The following is a 16,369-nucleotide window of genomic DNA, read 5'->3' on the forward strand; positions in this document are numbered from 1 at the left end:
CTCCTATACCCTAGCGGCAGAAAGCTGAAACGTGTCACTCCTCCCCTCGCCACTTCCAGCGAACCATCTAGTGCTTGTTCTCACAACTTAAATTATTTACGTATTTGAATTTGTTACTAATGCGTTTTCTACTTTATTTATTTTTTCTGACAACAGTTTGTGTAATTTCACTTTATAGATTCTTTAATACGATACTGCTAAATAACATTAGTGAAACGCCAAAGTTGCTGGGCTGTAATCGTAGTTATTTTTTTTTTTTCTTGGTACCATAGAAAACTTAGTTGAAATTGTCGCCATCATCGTCCGTTGTTTTCGCAGTTGGTTTCTGGAAGAAAGTCTTCTCGAGGAACTGACAAGCCTCGACCAGATTGGGGTAGGAACGTACGATGGATGCTAGACGATTATCAGGCAAGGGTGTAGTCAACAGGGTGAAGACATGACCGAAGACAACAGCATCTAATTCCGTGCATCTTGAATGGAGGACGATAAGTAAACATTAGTTATATATTTCATAACAACACTATCAACAGTTCATACCTATCATTAAAGAAATAGAGGTGATTTCCTAGGCGCTCACTAAGGGCATTACAGCAATGATCGACATCTTCATAAACCTAGAAAAATAATTTTTTAAGACAATATCCACAAATTCGGACATGTGTTGTGCTATAATTTACTTCATCAAGTGTTTTTGTAATCCATCCTAGAGCTGTTAATTTTTTTGTGACCTGTTTCTGTTTCCTCCATGTCAGCAGTGTGTTCAAAGGCCAAGAATAAACAGAACCATATCGAGGACAAGTGACTTCATTCAAGACTGTTTCATCACACCAACTGATATATAACTATCAGAAAATTTAAAAAACGCCTTAGCAATTTTAGAAAAATTTAAAGAATCATTCCATACTTCTGCATTGCCCAATATGTTGTTTGCTAATGACATATAGGCCCTCATGTCAGCTTTTTGAGCAGCATCCAAATGATCAGTTAGATTGATACCCTATCAGCAAATATATATTTTCTTATGCTTAATTACATGAATATATTAAAGTTACCTTGTTAGCCACAAAACTGACAACAGGATCAAGATCTGCTACTACAAAGGCACCACATTTGATGAAAGGCAATTTACCAGATGGTGACATATGTTCTGCATTGCTTCTCATTTCAACCTTAGTAAAAGAAATTAAATTATGATTGTAATATTTTTCAAACCAAATTTTTAATATACCTGAAATTCTAGTCCACACATTCGGAGAAAAACTTGGACAGCAAGGGAATTAGCTTGATCTTGTAGAAGAATTTGTTCAACTTCATATGGCTGATAAAGTTTAACATCAGAAGGCCAAGGTTCCAAAGCTTATGAATGTTGAAGAGGCAAGTTGCATATAAACGAAAAAAATACAATCAAATTGTTTTGGATTTGCAGGCCACCAAATTTCGAGTGACAAACAGTGAGTGACAGAAAAACCCAATAAGAAAATATGTAAAATGAAGAATATTTTAACAAAGTTACCACCAAGCTCAAAGGAAATAGAATCCGTTAATAAAACTGATGGCATTTTCACAAAGAGAAAAGAAAAAAAAGTTCCGAATATTTGCGGCCCAAATATTTGTAGAAGAAAACCAAGTGCTTCTGCTGGCAAGCTCAGGGTTGCCAATGTTAGAAAAATAAGACAACAGGTTTACTACGTACAGTCATAGAGACCTGGTTGCTCCACGCTGTGCTGTAAATGCCACAAGGATCTGCGGTGACCTGTGGTTTGAAATTTCACTGATTTTGTGGGAGGAGCTGGCAGCGATAAAGAGCCATCTATTGAATAGATCTAGAGATATCCCGATATCCTGCAACAAAACCATAAAGAGGCGACACACAACAATAGAAAGGTCTAGTAGATAACACCCCCATTGCAATTCGGGAATACAGAGGCAGTCTTTTCTTTTTCCCCTTTCTTAACGTATGCTGGCCACGCGCTGCGCTAGGTTCCACTTTCCACTGTTTTTTCCACTCATTTCAATTCTGTATTAATCACCAAACACTGGAAAGTGGAGCAAGGTTTGCGCTATTACGCCTCTCTGACAATTTAGTTTTTTGCGCAGGTGGTATTGCGCGCTGACAGGCCGTTATTATAGTAGGCCATGCTTGAAAGACACACTTGACTTGGCCCTCCGACTACTCTAAGTACAAACCGCTAGAGGGGTGTTCTACGGCTGCTAATTCCATTTCAACTTCCCCCTCGTTTGGCGGGTCTGCTATGATTGGCTGTCGAAATTTTGCCAGGACATAGCTCATTGGTTAGGACCGTGTAGTACTCCAGCAAAACCGCTAGGTTCGCTTTTTAACTGCCAGAATTTGACCACAAGTCACCGCAGACCCTTATGGCATTTACAACACATCGTGGAGCAACCAGGTCTCTATGACTCTGCTGTGTAGAAGCCGGTACCCGATAGAAGTAACATATCGTGTAGGTTACTTCGTGGATCAACTGCTCGATCACACGAATAGATAGCCATAGAGCAGTAAAAGAATCTGAAATTAATCACTTAGCAAGATTGCAGCTGTGTTGAATAGAAAGCGGATGCAGCGTAACGATTGTAGGCTTGGAGCTTTTAATTCTGCGGCCACTGCGCGATCACTGTACTATGCATATTGCGCAACAGTCTCTAGTTTAGCTGATAGATATAAATGTAAAATAGGAACATTTTAACATGTAGTGCCGTCGATGTCTTAACTCAACAGGCCGCCTAGGCTTTGATATTCTCCTGTCCCTACATAAGTAATGTAACAAAATTTGTACACGCCGCATTTTGTTTATCAAACCATTTACACACCTAACCAATGCAACCTTCTGCTCTTCTACGAAACTTTTCCACACTCCTTTAGTCCGAGAACCACAGGCAACCCGGCTTCCTTGCTTTCCACTTGAGATTCCAAACATTGTCCGAGCTTACCATATGATCGCAAAAGCAGACAGAAAACGATAATTTCCAACGCGTGCACGTTGTAATCGAACCCCATTAAAGACGTTTTGTTAAACTTGTTTCAAAAATCCCACAAGCAGTTGCTACGTCAGGTAATTTATTCAAAAGATTCCCCCATGAAACTAGAAAGCTAAATTTAGCTGTTGAGTGAGGCCAAAAATATTCAATGCAAGAGTGATGTGAAATGTCTGTAAGAGCTGTCTGCCTTTCCGCGTGACAACGACAAGCATCATCGAAGGCCGTTTTACATCCTCAGCCATTCTGAGCCATTTTAAGAAATTGATGAATTTGAAATTCAGCAATCGCTGTTGCCATTGTATATGGTGTCCTTGTGTCAACAGACCTTGTCGTTCAGACCAAACCTTTTTCGGCGAAAAGCCATTTTGACATTTCCATATTTATCACCCACCTAGTGCTTCACACTTTACAAAACTATTTAATTTATACAATCCACAAAACACTTGTGCAGTAGGAAAACTAACGGAAACTCAAAAGGATTGATGACAATGCCATAATTTTTCCCTCCTTTTTCTCACAGGCTTTTCAACGTAAGATGGCGTTGACCGACTGCTAACAAATTGTGCAAACAGCGCCACATCGTAAGAAACAAAACAACGCCAGATCAAAATTATTCAATCAAAAGAATCAACAACTACGTGAACGAATCAGACTATGGCGTTGCTCATTGGCAATATTGTTGACTCAATGCATACAAACTTGAATGCAATGTTTAAAAATCAAAACAGATGACTGATGACTCAGCTGATAGTTGTTGCACCTGGGTAATAACTTCATATTGTAATCTAACAAAAGTCTGTTTATCATCTAGAAAATCTCAACGACAATTTTTATTATGTTCTTTAAACCTTACGTCAGCCAAACATTGTCCTTTTCGTTTGAGAATGAGACGTATTATCGAGTAAGAAGCCGCAATGGCGCTGCCAGTCAACGCTTTCTCTCCCAAAGTCGGCGTGTCTCTTTCGAGCCGAATGGTGCAACGAATGGGTTCTGTTCGTGTGGGAAAAACCAGAAAATATCAAAGCCATCCACTTCTATGTAGTTCTCCACCACCATAAGAGTGTAGTAAACCGTCTTCTCCCACCCACCTCTACTTTTCGTACCCACCCACACTACTGGGGCAATGGTGGGCGCCAGACGGAACGGGCGTTTTTATAACGGCGTGAGGAGGGAGGTTAGAAGAGAGAAGGACAGACAGCGCATACACATACACACCCGGACGCCAACTTCAATGAATGGGAGGCCCTCAATCTGTTTTGCCCAAGTTTCACCCACTACCACCACTACACCACCTCTCTCATACAGACATATACACAGTGTTTTTTCGTCGCAGATGTTTGTGACCTTGGGTCCTTTTTCAGCACGCATACTCACGCACACATAGATGAGAGAGGTTCGCAAGCGAGTGACTTTTTAGCTTCTCTCTCTTTTTCGGTTCCCCCGGCTTGTGCTGCTGCTGCTCGCTGCAATTGTGTGACGCAATCTTAGAAAATCGTACCACGTATAATTCACGGAGAGCGTATCTGCGCCACCCACACCATTTTCTTGCTACTATTCGATTGGATGAAAAAAGCAATCGTCGCTGTTGTTTCTCTCTGTTTCTCTGTGTGCGTGTAATGTGTGTGCACACTTGCACTTTTGAATGGCTTCTTCTTCGTCGTCCGACTGATTGACGGCCGGATTTTATTTTCGTATTGGCGCACTGCACGTTAAAGTGTGCCAGTTCCGGAAGCCCAACACGGTCACTGCGTCGTGCAAAGACGCACATTTCTAACAGATTGTGTCTGCCTTTGCCAAATACTTACATATATCTAGTTTTTCCCTTGCAGGCAATAAAAGTGTTTTCAGTTGGTGCAACTATTTGTGCCCTTCTAGTCTCATCTGGTCAGCCATTTGCACTCCAGTGACAGCAGCTTTGGATTTATCAGCTTGAACCATGTGCAGCTCACCTTTGGTACCATTGGATTTAACTTGCTGAGAATGATGTTGCCCCACGATGTTACAGATCATGCAGAAGCTAAGAGGCCAGATTCCACTGAGCCTTATAGGCCCGGAGGGATTCTTCTCTTTGGCTATCTACGTAAGCTCAAGGTGAACCATCATTCTCTTATTGTACAGTATATTGTTCGTCTCACTTACTTATTCACTAACATTTTTGTTTGGACTTTGCAGCGAATGAAGAAAAAGTACTTCATTTTAACAGCTGACAGTGAAAGCAGTCCTGCTCGACTAGAATATTTTGATTCAGAGAAAAAATGGAAGAATGGCCAGACAGCAAAGAGGTACCAGCAATATTTTTCTCAAGATATCTAATACCATAGTTCTCTAAATTGTTTGCTTTGTTTTTTCTAGGTCGATTATCATCAAGTCATGCTTTAACATCAATAGGAAAACAGATTGCAAACAAAAGTTTGTAGTAGCCCTCTACACCAACGAAGACTGTTTTCCCATTGTCTTTGATTCTGAGGAAGAGCTACTAAAATGGTTCATCACCTTACTCAAAATTCATCTCGTAGACAAGATTGAAGAAGGAGATGAGCTGAAACCTATTTACGGTAAGATGATTGTGTTGATCATCATTGATTAGCTTCACATGCACACAGCATTGAGACATATATCCAAATCCAATCAAGTCTACAAATAACCTGCTTGATCATAAAGGTCCTGGGGTCCAATTCTTGAAAGGAATCTTTGGGGTTTTATAATTAGCTTTCTTTTCCAGTCACGAGGGAGTGAGCGCCTTGCGACCGACACGGTTGGAATGTATTGTTTGCCTACAGCGACACGCGATTTGATGCAGCACCAAATAGTTGTGTCAGACTCGTTAGGGTTGTAGGAAAAAGAAAAAAAAAAAAAAAAAAAAGCTTCCAAGCCGGAGATAAAAATAGTGACATGAAGTTCCGAGAATGCCTGAATGAAAACAATCAACTGCTTACGATTATTTTTAGCCAAACACAATAGTTATTGCAGTGTTTGTACCAAGCCCATTATCTTCATTTTCTTTCTTTTGCTTCATTTAATTTCAATCGCCTTTTTTCTTTCTGAACAGAACATGTGTGGCAGGTGACGGTCCAACGGAAGGAGTTGGGCAGCCGAAAAAACATCGTGGGTCCCTATCGTCTATGTTTGAACACCACCTCACGGATTCTGACTCTCTTCAAGATGCCACTAAGCCTTCCGTTGGAATTGTGGGAGTTTCCAGTGATGACGATCCGACGTTGCGGCCACATCAATTGTCAGTTTTTCATGGAAATGGGTCGCGGAACGATGACAGGCGCCGGTGAACTCTGGATGGATCTGGAAGAAGCGGCTGTCGCCCAAAATGTGCACGGAGCTATCATCGAGGCCATGAGAAATTCTGCGAAGGAAGATCTAGGACCGAGGCCAAGGACAAGGTCGTCTTCCGCCAACGAGCAAAATCGGCCGTCTCTGCAGCAGTCCTGGAATCCCACTGCTGCTTCCGCCGCTCCAGTATCAACAGCGATCGGACTGGTCCGAAATCGAGCCGACAGCGTTCCATCCAGATCGAGAACGACAAGTGAAAGCGCCGTTGTTACCCCGACGCATGACAGTCGGCCATCTTCTGTTCTGTACGCTCAAGAAGGATCTTCAACATCACCTCCAATGGCCGCCAAGTCAATACCTTCTTCGTATTCCATGGATGACTTTGAGGCTCCCCTTCATCCGGTGAGCAATCACATACGTAGCCGTCTCAGTCACACGGGCACGCCTGAAAACAGTTTACCCAAGGAGTCAACGATCCTGGAAGAAGATAGAAGCGATGGCTATCTGCTGATGTCTCATGGAGAACAAGCTCCATCGTCCTCGGATTACTTGTCCATGACGCCTAGAGGCAATTTATCTTCTTCGCCGAGCTCTGCAATGGGACATACGCGAGCCCTTTCGCTTTCCAATACCTCAGTCCGAGGCGGATATAAGAACAGGGTTACGCCCGTGCCATCGGGCGCACCGCCAATCAAGCCGCCGCTTCACCCTCAAAATCCTTATATGGATATGTCGAGCCCGGTGACGACATCGACTTGGGCGTCGCCCCCTCCTAACGCTCAAGATGGTTATCTGCCTATGTATCCATCCGGAAGCGCACCTGGCTCGATTGGAACCCGTTCTGGAACTCATACTCGATCCAGCAGTTTCTGTGATGAACCGGCGGAGAGTTACGTGCCCATGGCCCCGCAAAGTGTGGCCAGTTCGGTGACGTCACGAGATGAAGATGGTGGCTCCTACATGGACATGCAGTGCAGACGTAGTGTTCCAAGAGACCCGCATCATCTTCGCGGTCGACTTAGTCCGGCCAGCGGTAGTTCATTAGCCAGCTCTTTTACGTCAGGGACGCCCCCTGTCGGTCGGTTCCAAGAATATCACCTGGAAAAGGTGTCCTCATTTCTGACACCATCGGAAGACGACGATTCACTGTCCTCATTGAGTTGCAGACAATCCCGAGCCTATTCGGTCGGCTCCCGTCCAGATATTAGGGGCCGAAAAATGCCGCCCGTCACTCACGATCAACCACCTCCCACTGCGGTCAGTGCAGCTCCACCTACGGCTTACACTGGCTACCAAACTTCAACCAGTCAGGACGCCAGAGTGAGAGCGTATTCCGTTGGAAGTCGTGTGACGACTGGTAATAACAAACTATCGGCCTCGAGCAACGGCTCATCTTCATCAATCAGCTCATCTCGCCACGAGCTGGAACCCTCATCAAATCTCGTTCATGCGAGCCCTACGCACGGCCACCCGCAGCAACCGGATGAAAGTCAACGTAAAAAATCATTGAGCGTGCCCCATTTAGGCACTTCAACGCCAGCCGGATCAGTTGCAAACATCCCGTACGCCGGATCAAATCCGACTGGGACGTTTTTCCGCACTTTATTGAGTCAGCAACAGACGGCCGTTCGTCGGGATAACGATTTGATGGAAATAGAATTTGCTCGGGGTTTGAGCGGCCTTAATGTCAGCTCAGACAGTTTTTCAGGAATCGACCAGGTCGATTGCGCTGCAGCCTCTTCTTATGCTGGACAATTTGGCTCGTCGGATAGTGTAGGCCGTTCCTCTGTCGCTTCCACCAATTCCAGCACGACCGGCGCTGGTGGTCGGCCACGATCGGCTTCTAATCAGTTTCGCCCTTCGTTCGGTTCCAATCGCAGTATTGTCACTGGCAAACCTAAATTGGATTCCTTCCGATCTAGGGAAGGCCGGGCACGTCTCGAACGTCTGGAAAGTGTCCCACAAGGCCGCGATCAGGATTACATCGAGTACGGCGAGAGTCGACAACATCTGCGAGGAGGTCTCGAATCGCCGGATGTCAGCCGGCCCAAGTCCGTCACCAAAACGGATCACGATCAGGACAGCGCCGACGAGTACGTGGAATTGGCTCAACCGGCCAGTAGGTCGAGCGTGGCTCGTCTGTCCGTCTCTGAATCGGAACAAATTGGCAGAGTCCTCTCGCCCGGAAGCGATTACATGACCATGGACGGATCCAAGAACAAAATGGTTGGTTCTATGAGCACTGTTTTCTGTCAAATAGGTCAAGATCCTTCATCAAGCTACATCGATATGAACTTCCAAAATAAACGGACCCCATCGCAAACGGGATCCGTTTCCGATGAGTTTACCTATCTACCTATGGATTATACACCTAGGTCTTCTAGGAACCCATCTAGGCAATCATCTCAGGTAATTCGATTTTCTGTCAGTGCATTTAAGGTAATCCAATTTTTTTCTTGTTTTTACACAGGCTGATTTGATTTTAGCACTCGGAGCTGTGTCGCCCTCTATAAGAGGCTCGCAAACCCCACGGTCAGAATCTGCTCGGCATTCGCGAACGGAAGAGAGTTTGCAAGAACAACATTACATGGAAATGACCTGCGATAATCCGATAGGTGCATCTCAAAGTCTTCTTCACGCGGACAAGTCAGTCCGTTCTCGCATTCCTAGTCCGTACGATGAATCACAGACGGACTCTGAAGTCCAAAGCGCCGTCTCTGCCAAAGGCAAGAAATCGGCTTTCCTATCCAATTTATTTGGCCGCAAATCGTTCAGTGCGGGAAAATCAACTACGTCACCAACCGCCGTGACTCCAGCAGAGAGCGGGACGTTACCCAGGTCGTCCAGAAGTATGCCGCCAAGTCCATTTTCCTCATTGAAAAGGCCTAGCAAATCTACCAAGTCCAAACGAACGTCAACAGCGGGATCGATTGCCCAGTCGCTTTCGCCCGTCTCGCCGGATGTGGATTTGTCGTCAGCCTTCTTGTTGCATCAGCGGAGTCAAAGCGTGCGCTCCCACTCGATGGGCCACTCGCGCAGCAGCTTGCACAGCCCATTGACTCCGCCCAGTCCGTCTGCCGATTTCTCTCTGGTCCATCCCCAATTCTCACCGCCGTCCGTCACCCTTTCGTCCAAGCCGGGCAGTTCGCAACCCATCAGCATCTCTTCTCAAAGACAAGTTTACACTCCACGGGGCTCCCCGCACACTGGAATCACTGCCCTTAATTTGAACCGCGTGCCAGATGCGGATGATTACGTTCTCCACCACACGAGGTATTCCGCCAGTCCCAGCCGGCTCATGCCCATGCCGACTTTATCGCCATTGCCGGAGGTTCTCCTCAATACCGTGGTACAAATACCCAAAACTGAGAAGACGAACAATCGAAATTCGATAACGGGCAAAATTCATGATGGATACATGAACATGGATTTTGGGGCGAACAAGTCGTCATCTACGAACATCCAGCAACCGAGGTTCACGTTTGAAGAGTTGCCCGGCTCTGGTGAGGTAACCCCCACGATGCCCAGTACCCCGAGAGCTGAAACTAGCTTACCTGTTCGGATACCTTCAAAAGCGAACGACGATAAAGAAAATTCTGTCGTGTCGCAGCAAACGAATTTCTTGGTCGACCCAGAAACACCAATTTCATCATCAGGCAATGGAACATCGACATCTGCCACACCTACCAACTCTATTCCAGCTAAACAAAGAGCCAATAGTTTGGAAAAGATCGTCGGTGCACTCGAGAAAGCCATTATTGGCCCAAAACGGCACAGTAGTGGAGACAAGCCAATGAAACGTTCCAGTGGCACACTAATCCACAGGTAACTTCAATTGTTCATTTACACGTTTGTTAAGTATCTAATGTTTTTGCGTTTATCTCAGGTCCAACAGTTATCAACCATCGTCAGCGAGTCGCGTAGTTATTGCTGGTAGCAAACCAGCATCCCTCTTTCCTTTGCTGATGGACATCCCAGCTGGAAAAGTGATGTCGATTTCCACTAAAGATAGTCAGAATGGCAAGAACGCGAAATCTTTAACTGGCCAAAACTTAACTGGGTCTACGAACCGGATGTCTACGTCTTCATTGATCAGTTTAGGCGAGGACTTGGCAGCTGGCGAGTTGCAAGCTGTCAACTGGAATACAAGTTCATCGACGTTCATACCATTGACCGTCGGTCCGAGTCCAACTGGCCTACCGTCCAATTCGTCCTCTCCGTCGCTGCTTTCACGGCCGACTTCAGTGCAAAGCGAACGAGCAATTCACTACGCCCAATTGGATCTGACACCATCAACTGGCCTGCGATCAACGCCTAAAGATGAATTCGTGGACGAAATTCCTAAAAGTCCACGCATTCCCAGACCTACTTCAGTGTCGGCTGGCTTTGGAGCTGACGTGGCTACCCCTTACGCTCAAATTGATTTTAAGAAGAGCGAAGGCATTAAAACGAGTAACCTCTCGTGAAAAACGATTTTAAAAAGCAGCAGAATCATCTGGGAATGTATTTTTACAGTAAGTTATTTTTTGTTACGTTTGTTTCAAAATAACTAATTGGTGAAAATTTCTGTTATGACAGATTTCTCCCATCAGTTGTCCTACTTGTCAAAAGAGGGCACGCACGAAACTAGCTTCGGCCGTCAACAATCGACCATTTGTTTTTCTTTCTAATTCTTCGGATTTTTTTCCCTCCTTGGTTCATTTTGTTTTGTTTTCGCTTTTTTTCTCACTCACATAAACCCAGATGTAGCCCAATTTTAATCTTCCAGTAATCGACTAGTCCTCGATTTTGTGCAGTTCTAGTAACTACTTCCCTCTAGCTTGTTTTAACTCGAGATACGTACGTATACATAGGGCAATGGCTAACCAAATGCTTTCTATAAAGTGTAACTAGCTATAGATTGTGGTGTACATGTTTGAAGGTAATTTTCTTCTTTGTTTTTGTCGGGGGAAAAAGTAGTCTTTTAATTTCGTGCGTGTTTGTGTGTTTTTGTACATGGCAAAAATGGACGGTTTTTAACGAAATGGCGTCCTTCATATTTTAATACAACAATTGTGCATTTTTTTTTTCATTTTTTAAACACTTTGTATCAAAATAACTCATGTCATAAACTGTTTTAGTTATCTCGTCGGAATTTTGGATTTTAATCCAATGGATTTTCATTTTTGAGTCGCTCAATACACGCACCAATGTTTGTTGATACAAATATTTCGAGGGCTTTGAAAATACCGCAGTCACGCACTATGACAGGCACATCCGTCTCAGCTCTGTGAGCATCTTTTCTCATCTGGGGTGGAAAATGATTAAACCTCAATATTTTTTGTTTTCTTGCAGTCGGCTACACTTTCGTTTTTGGCCGAAAAATGTCGAGGATTTTTAGAATTCCGACCAAAAATATTTCAAAAATCAAACTGGCAACGCTGAAGCTGGGCAAACTTGAAAAAATATAAAAAAGAGGAAAAAAGCGAGAAAATGGCTGCCTGCTTCTCGATGGCCGAGTGCGAGTCAGATGTCTAATATTTACTACAATATCGTGCGTCCTTATCAACTGCCCAACGCGATATCAGGTAATTCAGTTAGAGCAACATGAAAATGATTGTTTTCCATTTCTTGGGTGCAGCACTACTTGCCATTGGCTGTAATACAAGCTGTTATGAAAAATAACAAATCCTCCTGTCAACCCTTGTATTTATGCTGATCCGGCTCATTGAAAGTGTGGCATTTCCATCGATAGTTTACCTTCTATCTTCTTCTGATCTGCATAACATTGGTTACAATGGATGTGAAAGGTTGAAAATCTCTGGATTGTTGATTGGTGGCAAGACAATTACAAAAAAAGACAAATCTTGATTGGCTTCTCAGAGGTCTCTGGAGTCACAGCTGATTCCATTTTTGTCTCTTGACAATGCCCTCTCACCTAATTTTCGTGCTCTACAGAATATCGTGATACAGTTTCTTTGAAAGTGTTGGCACGAGCGAATAATAACCTGACCTTTGTCTGTTTCAGGGTGCTGTTGACAGTTTCGCCTTCGTGCCTGCAGCCACAATGGATTCTAGACCCTCTTCTGCTGCGAGAATGAGACCCCTTGCCTACATGCCCGTGGTGGAAGTCCAGGGATACAACGGCCACAACAAGCTCCAGGTAGGAAAAGCCCGTCTCATTCATAATCTTGGGGTGGTATTCCATTTGGAAGGCATGCAAGTCCTGTACTGACTTCACACAATCAGCTGTACCGCGTGGGCAGAGAGTTGTTTGCCATAAAAGGAAGGTGCGTGCGTCGTCACTTGTGTTTGCACGAAAAGCCAGGGTGTTATCATCATGACTAGCGGCCCGTTGGTGTTTTCACGGGCCATCGAACGCCTATTCCCTCCTACCGTTCAGCTGTTCATCCACGCCACATACAACAGCAGGAGTGCATGCCGATGATCTTTACTGATACAATGCAATGTTTTTTTGTTTCCGTTCCGTCGAAAGAAAGGAAAGGAATGAAAAGGGAAAGAAAAAAGGGCGGAAGGTTCCGGATGGAGGCGCCAACGGGAGCATACTTCCTCTTTCTGTTTGGCTGTTGTTTTGGGTAGCTTTAACATACCGCTTTTACGTTTCACATGGAAGATGACGGAATTCTTCCTCCATTTTTTTCTTTTCCGTTTACCTCTATATTCCACAGCTGGGCGAGGGATAACCGGCCAGTACATCGAAGGAAAGCGTCTGGTTAACTTCACGTAGTTTTTCGTTTCCCCAACCCCAATCCATCCATTTTTTTTTTCCGATGTCTGAAGAAAAACCACCCGACGGTTTTTCTGGGATACTTAATTACCTCAAGTGTTGTTGTCGCCGCCCAGCCGATAGCAGAGCTAGTGCGCCAATATTCCACACTATCTGGCAACCGGTTAGCATATCTCTATATCCCAAAATCCATCCCCTTTTTGTTTTGTTTTTCTCTTCTACCATTTTCTTACCGGTAATGAGACCAAACCTCGACATTTCCGGTCAATCGAACGCTTAAGGGCAAATGGCCAGGTTCCCGCCGACAAAAAAAAAAATTACCATTTTTTGAAAACAGATTGTTGAAGTGAACGTGTAACGTCTGTAAACGGTTGGCCGGCCGGCCTTTAATGTGATCACATTTTCAGGCCGTCTGGTTTAATGATCGCTTTCTTAGATGTGATGCAATTCGCGCTCGTTGAGTTTCTTGTTTTTTTTTTATTACGGTGAAAGTCACTAACGTCCCGTAACGTTTCGGTGTGCAACACGACGTCAGTGTCATCATTTTCTTTTTTTGTGTGTCTCCGCTACTCTTTTGCAATTGGTCCCGCGTGTTTTTCTTCTTCTCTTTTTATTATAACGGGACCAATTTTTTTTTTTTTTCCCTTTTTCGGTTGCGGGCACTGCCAGGGGAACCATCTGGTTCCCCTTTTTCTGGGATTCGTTTGACACGAGCTATTCGCCGTACCCACGACCATTTTTTGTGTTTTTTTTTTAACGCCCTGGTCTTTCCTGTAATACAGGTGTAGGCTTTTTTTTTTAATGCGTGTTAAAGAGTCTTTTTCGATCGCATGAGTGCCGGAACGTTAATAAACTATTGCCAGTAGTTTTAACGGGCGTACGTTTTGATGGGGGTTTGTTCGCAAACGAGTCAACGTGAATAGCAAAATAGGTTTTTTGTTTGCAAATGAGACGTTTCAATTGGACGACAATGTATTGCTATTCTTTCTCGTGTACGCATAAAAAAAAAAATGGACACTAGATGTGCGTACGTTGGTACAACCGCGTATGGTGTAGTGATGATGTCGAGGCCCCTAGGATGTAAGATGATGTTCTCGCCTCATCACGTTGTTGTGTTGTAGGGCAGCCACCTGTTCGAGCCGATTGTGCGTACGCGCGCACGCACACACACACACACACACCGGTCGTAAACAGTAAAATTGGATTGTTGGGTGATCGGTCAACGATCGAGATTACGAGGCCAGTAGGGCAAGCGCATACAGCTTTCGCACGTTTTCTTTCCTTTTTCTTCCTACTCCCGCTGCTCGAGGTGGACCAATTCGTGACAGGTTTTTCTTTTTTTTAATGATGTGGTGGAAATTCTTTTGTTTTCGTCAGTTTAGCCCACGAAAGCGGGGCCGTCCACTTATTCGACTCAAGTGGCGATTCAGACAGTTCAAATAGCCGTGTCTGCTTTTCACAGACCCGAAACTGTCGCCTGTATTTCATATTTTTTGTGTGTGTGTCTGTGCTCTCAACTATTATTATCATTTTTAATGATTGGCCATCTTGATCTTTGCGTTTTCTCTCTTCGAATTTGAACGAAACAGACGGGTTGTTTTTTAAACAAATTCTTTTTTTTTTTTTTTTTTTTTTAATTTATTATCACGTTATTTTCTTTTTCGGACGAAAAGAACTTGAAAATGCGCAACAGCTGGGCGGAGCCAGTACGTTGATCTCCCCCCTTCCCACCCTCCCTCCCCCACTCCACATTATTTGCCCACTAGTGTATACCTACCACTACTTGGACCGGTTGAAAAAGATGTTGCGTCAGTTGCTTTAGGTGTTCCATCCTAGTCACAAGTGCCTTGCTCGCTCTTCTCCCTCTCTCTCTCTCTCTCTCTTTACCCCTCCATTTCTCCATTTTTATTTCTCCCATCTCCCATGACTCCAGGCGGATAGTTCGATTATTTTTTTTCTTTATATATACACATCGGTGTGTGAGTGTTTGTTCCCAACGGGGTGGAATGCCCTGGCGGTGGAGTGGAACCGTTGCGGATGGGCCCAGCGGCGAGGCTCTGACCTCCCAAAACAAAACGCTTGTCTTTCATTTTTGAAATTGAAAGAAGAAGAAGAGACCAACCAGGATGGGCAAAAACAGTAAGAAACGTAAAGGCACCTGGACGCCGCATCCGATCGACGGAAGTAGTGAAACGACGTCGGGTCCGGCCGGTCACACGGACGACGACGGCTTCTTGGACGATTCGCGTTTGATGAAAGGGAAGCGTAGAGTGGACGATGCGTCGTTGAAGAGGAGGAAGAAGAAGAAGAAGAGGAAGGACACGATCAACAATCAGCCGGCCAACAATACGGCAGCGCTGCGCCAGCTGCTGGGCGACAGTTTCCCACGTCGCAAGCGCTCGCTGCACTTTGATCATTTGCACAACGACGAAGACGAAGAAGACAACGAAGACGAACAGGAGGAGGAACGTTTCGCCGACCTGTCGGATATAGTGGCCACCGATTGGCGGGCGGAGGCGCGCATGCCGCCCGAAGGCTCCGACTCGTCCGCCTCGGTCATGGAGGAGAACGACGAGGAGATCTACCAGTCGAGGAAGCTGGTCATGCGCCAGCTGGTCATGAATCAGTTGAGCTTCATCCGGCAGCATTTCAACGCGCATCAGGAAGTGGACGTCGATGAGGACGACGAGCCGCCCGACGACGATGGCGACGGCGGCGGCGGACGACAGGTGGATCGCGATGGCGCCAGCGACGTGGACTCGTGGGCCGAGATGGAGGAGCGTTTTGCGGAAATCTACGAGCCGATACCGTACCATGTGGCCATGGACTCTTGGCGTTCCATGTCGAAAGAGCAGATGCTGAAAACGGTGACTAGCCGCCGGCTCCGCTCGCGCATGAAATACATGAGCCGGGCGGAAATTCTCAGTCAGATTCAAACGCTCAAATCGCGCCCAAGATCGCGACGCCAGGCGCAAGAGCAAGAGCCCCGTTTACGAGGACATGTCCAGCAACACCATTGGAGCGCAGCCGTCTGGAAACAGGCAGACGGCCGGCGAAGCCAAGAAGAAGAAGAGAGTCAAAGCGGCGCCGCTCTATCAGAACACGTCGTCCTACCAAGGGCTCAGCTTGGCCGACATTTATCAAGCCAAAGTGGAGGCCCGTCGTCACGAGCTGCAGATGATGAAGCACCACAAGTCGGCCAGGCCGACGGCCGACACCGACCTGTACGTCACCAAGGCCATGGTGCACGCGCCTCCCATCTCGGACGACGACGAGGACAGGCAGCGCTTCGTCTCCAGGTCCAGCATCCTCAACAAGTGGGGCACGCCCAGCACGGCGCAGGAGGTCAAATCCAAAACG

The 16,369-nt window shown here is 45.5% G+C and overlaps 3 protein-coding genes across 3 annotated transcripts in view; 2 read left to right on the forward strand and 1 right to left on the reverse strand.

Annotated features, from left to right (window-relative positions):
• Positions 1–120: 120 nt before the first annotated feature.
• LOC130690330 (metaxin-2-like) lies at positions 121–1,666 on the reverse strand. Its single transcript, XM_057513343.2, has 7 exons — positions 1,514–1,666; positions 1,229–1,356; positions 1,053–1,169; positions 905–997; positions 678–842; positions 538–614; positions 121–470 (listed from the first exon to the last, which is right to left on the reverse strand). Exons 1-7 carry the CDS (start codon positions 1,557–1,559, stop codon positions 278–280), a joined length of 819 nt encoding a protein of 272 aa, XP_057369326.1. The 5' UTR covers positions 1,560–1,666; the 3' UTR covers positions 121–277.
• Positions 1,667–4,574: 2,908 nt separating this feature from the next.
• On the forward strand, positions 4,575–11,346 carry LOC130690297 (mucin-17-like). Its single transcript, XM_057513304.2, has 7 exons — positions 4,575–5,088; positions 5,170–5,279; positions 5,350–5,552; positions 6,047–8,691; positions 8,753–10,107; positions 10,169–10,796; positions 10,861–11,346. The coding sequence occupies exons 1-6, from the start codon at positions 4,978–4,980 to the stop codon at positions 10,746–10,748; spliced, it is 5,004 nt and encodes a 1,667-aa protein (XP_057369287.1). The 5' UTR covers positions 4,575–4,977; the 3' UTR covers positions 10,749–10,796; positions 10,861–11,346.
• Positions 11,347–11,700: 354 nt separating this feature from the next.
• The window catches only part of LOC130690353 (patronin-like), a 28,553-nt gene continuing 23,884 nt past the window's right edge, over positions 11,701–16,369 (forward strand). The window contains 2 exon segments of the mRNA XM_059495703.1: positions 11,701–11,849; positions 12,290–12,424. Of these exon segments, the coding sequence (XP_059351686.1) occupies positions 12,329–12,424 (96 nt within the window). The 5' untranslated portion in view covers positions 11,701–11,849; positions 12,290–12,328.

Source organism: Daphnia carinata, chromosome 6 (assembly GCF_022539665.2).
Source record: "Daphnia carinata strain CSIRO-1 chromosome 6, CSIRO_AGI_Dcar_HiC_V3, whole genome shotgun sequence".
Taxonomy (NCBI): domain Eukaryota; kingdom Metazoa; phylum Arthropoda; class Branchiopoda; order Diplostraca; family Daphniidae; genus Daphnia; species Daphnia carinata.

Excerpts from the sequence above, each read along its gene's own strand:
- LOC130690330 (XM_057513343.2), bottom strand. The coding sequence starts at position 1,559 with ATGCCATCAGTTTTATTAACGGATTCTATTTCCTTTGAGCTTGGTG. Across the intron at positions 1,357-1,513 it reads TATTTCCTTTGAGCTTGGTG|CTTTGGAACCTTGGCCTTCT; the intron begins GTAACTTTGTTA and ends AACATTCATAAG. Across the intron at positions 471-537 it reads CTCTATTTCTTTAATGATAG|ATGCACGGAATTAGATGCTG; the intron begins GTATGAACTGTT and ends CCTCCATTCAAG.
- LOC130690297 (XM_057513304.2), top strand. The coding sequence starts at position 4,978 with ATGATGTTGCCCCACGATGTTACAGATCATGCAGAAGCTAAGAGGCCA. Across the intron at positions 5,089-5,169 it reads GCTATCTACGTAAGCTCAAG|CGAATGAAGAAAAAGTACTT; the intron begins GTGAACCATCAT and ends TGGACTTTGCAG. Across the intron at positions 5,280-5,349 it reads AATGGCCAGACAGCAAAGAG|GTCGATTATCATCAAGTCAT; the intron begins GTACCAGCAATA and ends TGTTTTTTCTAG.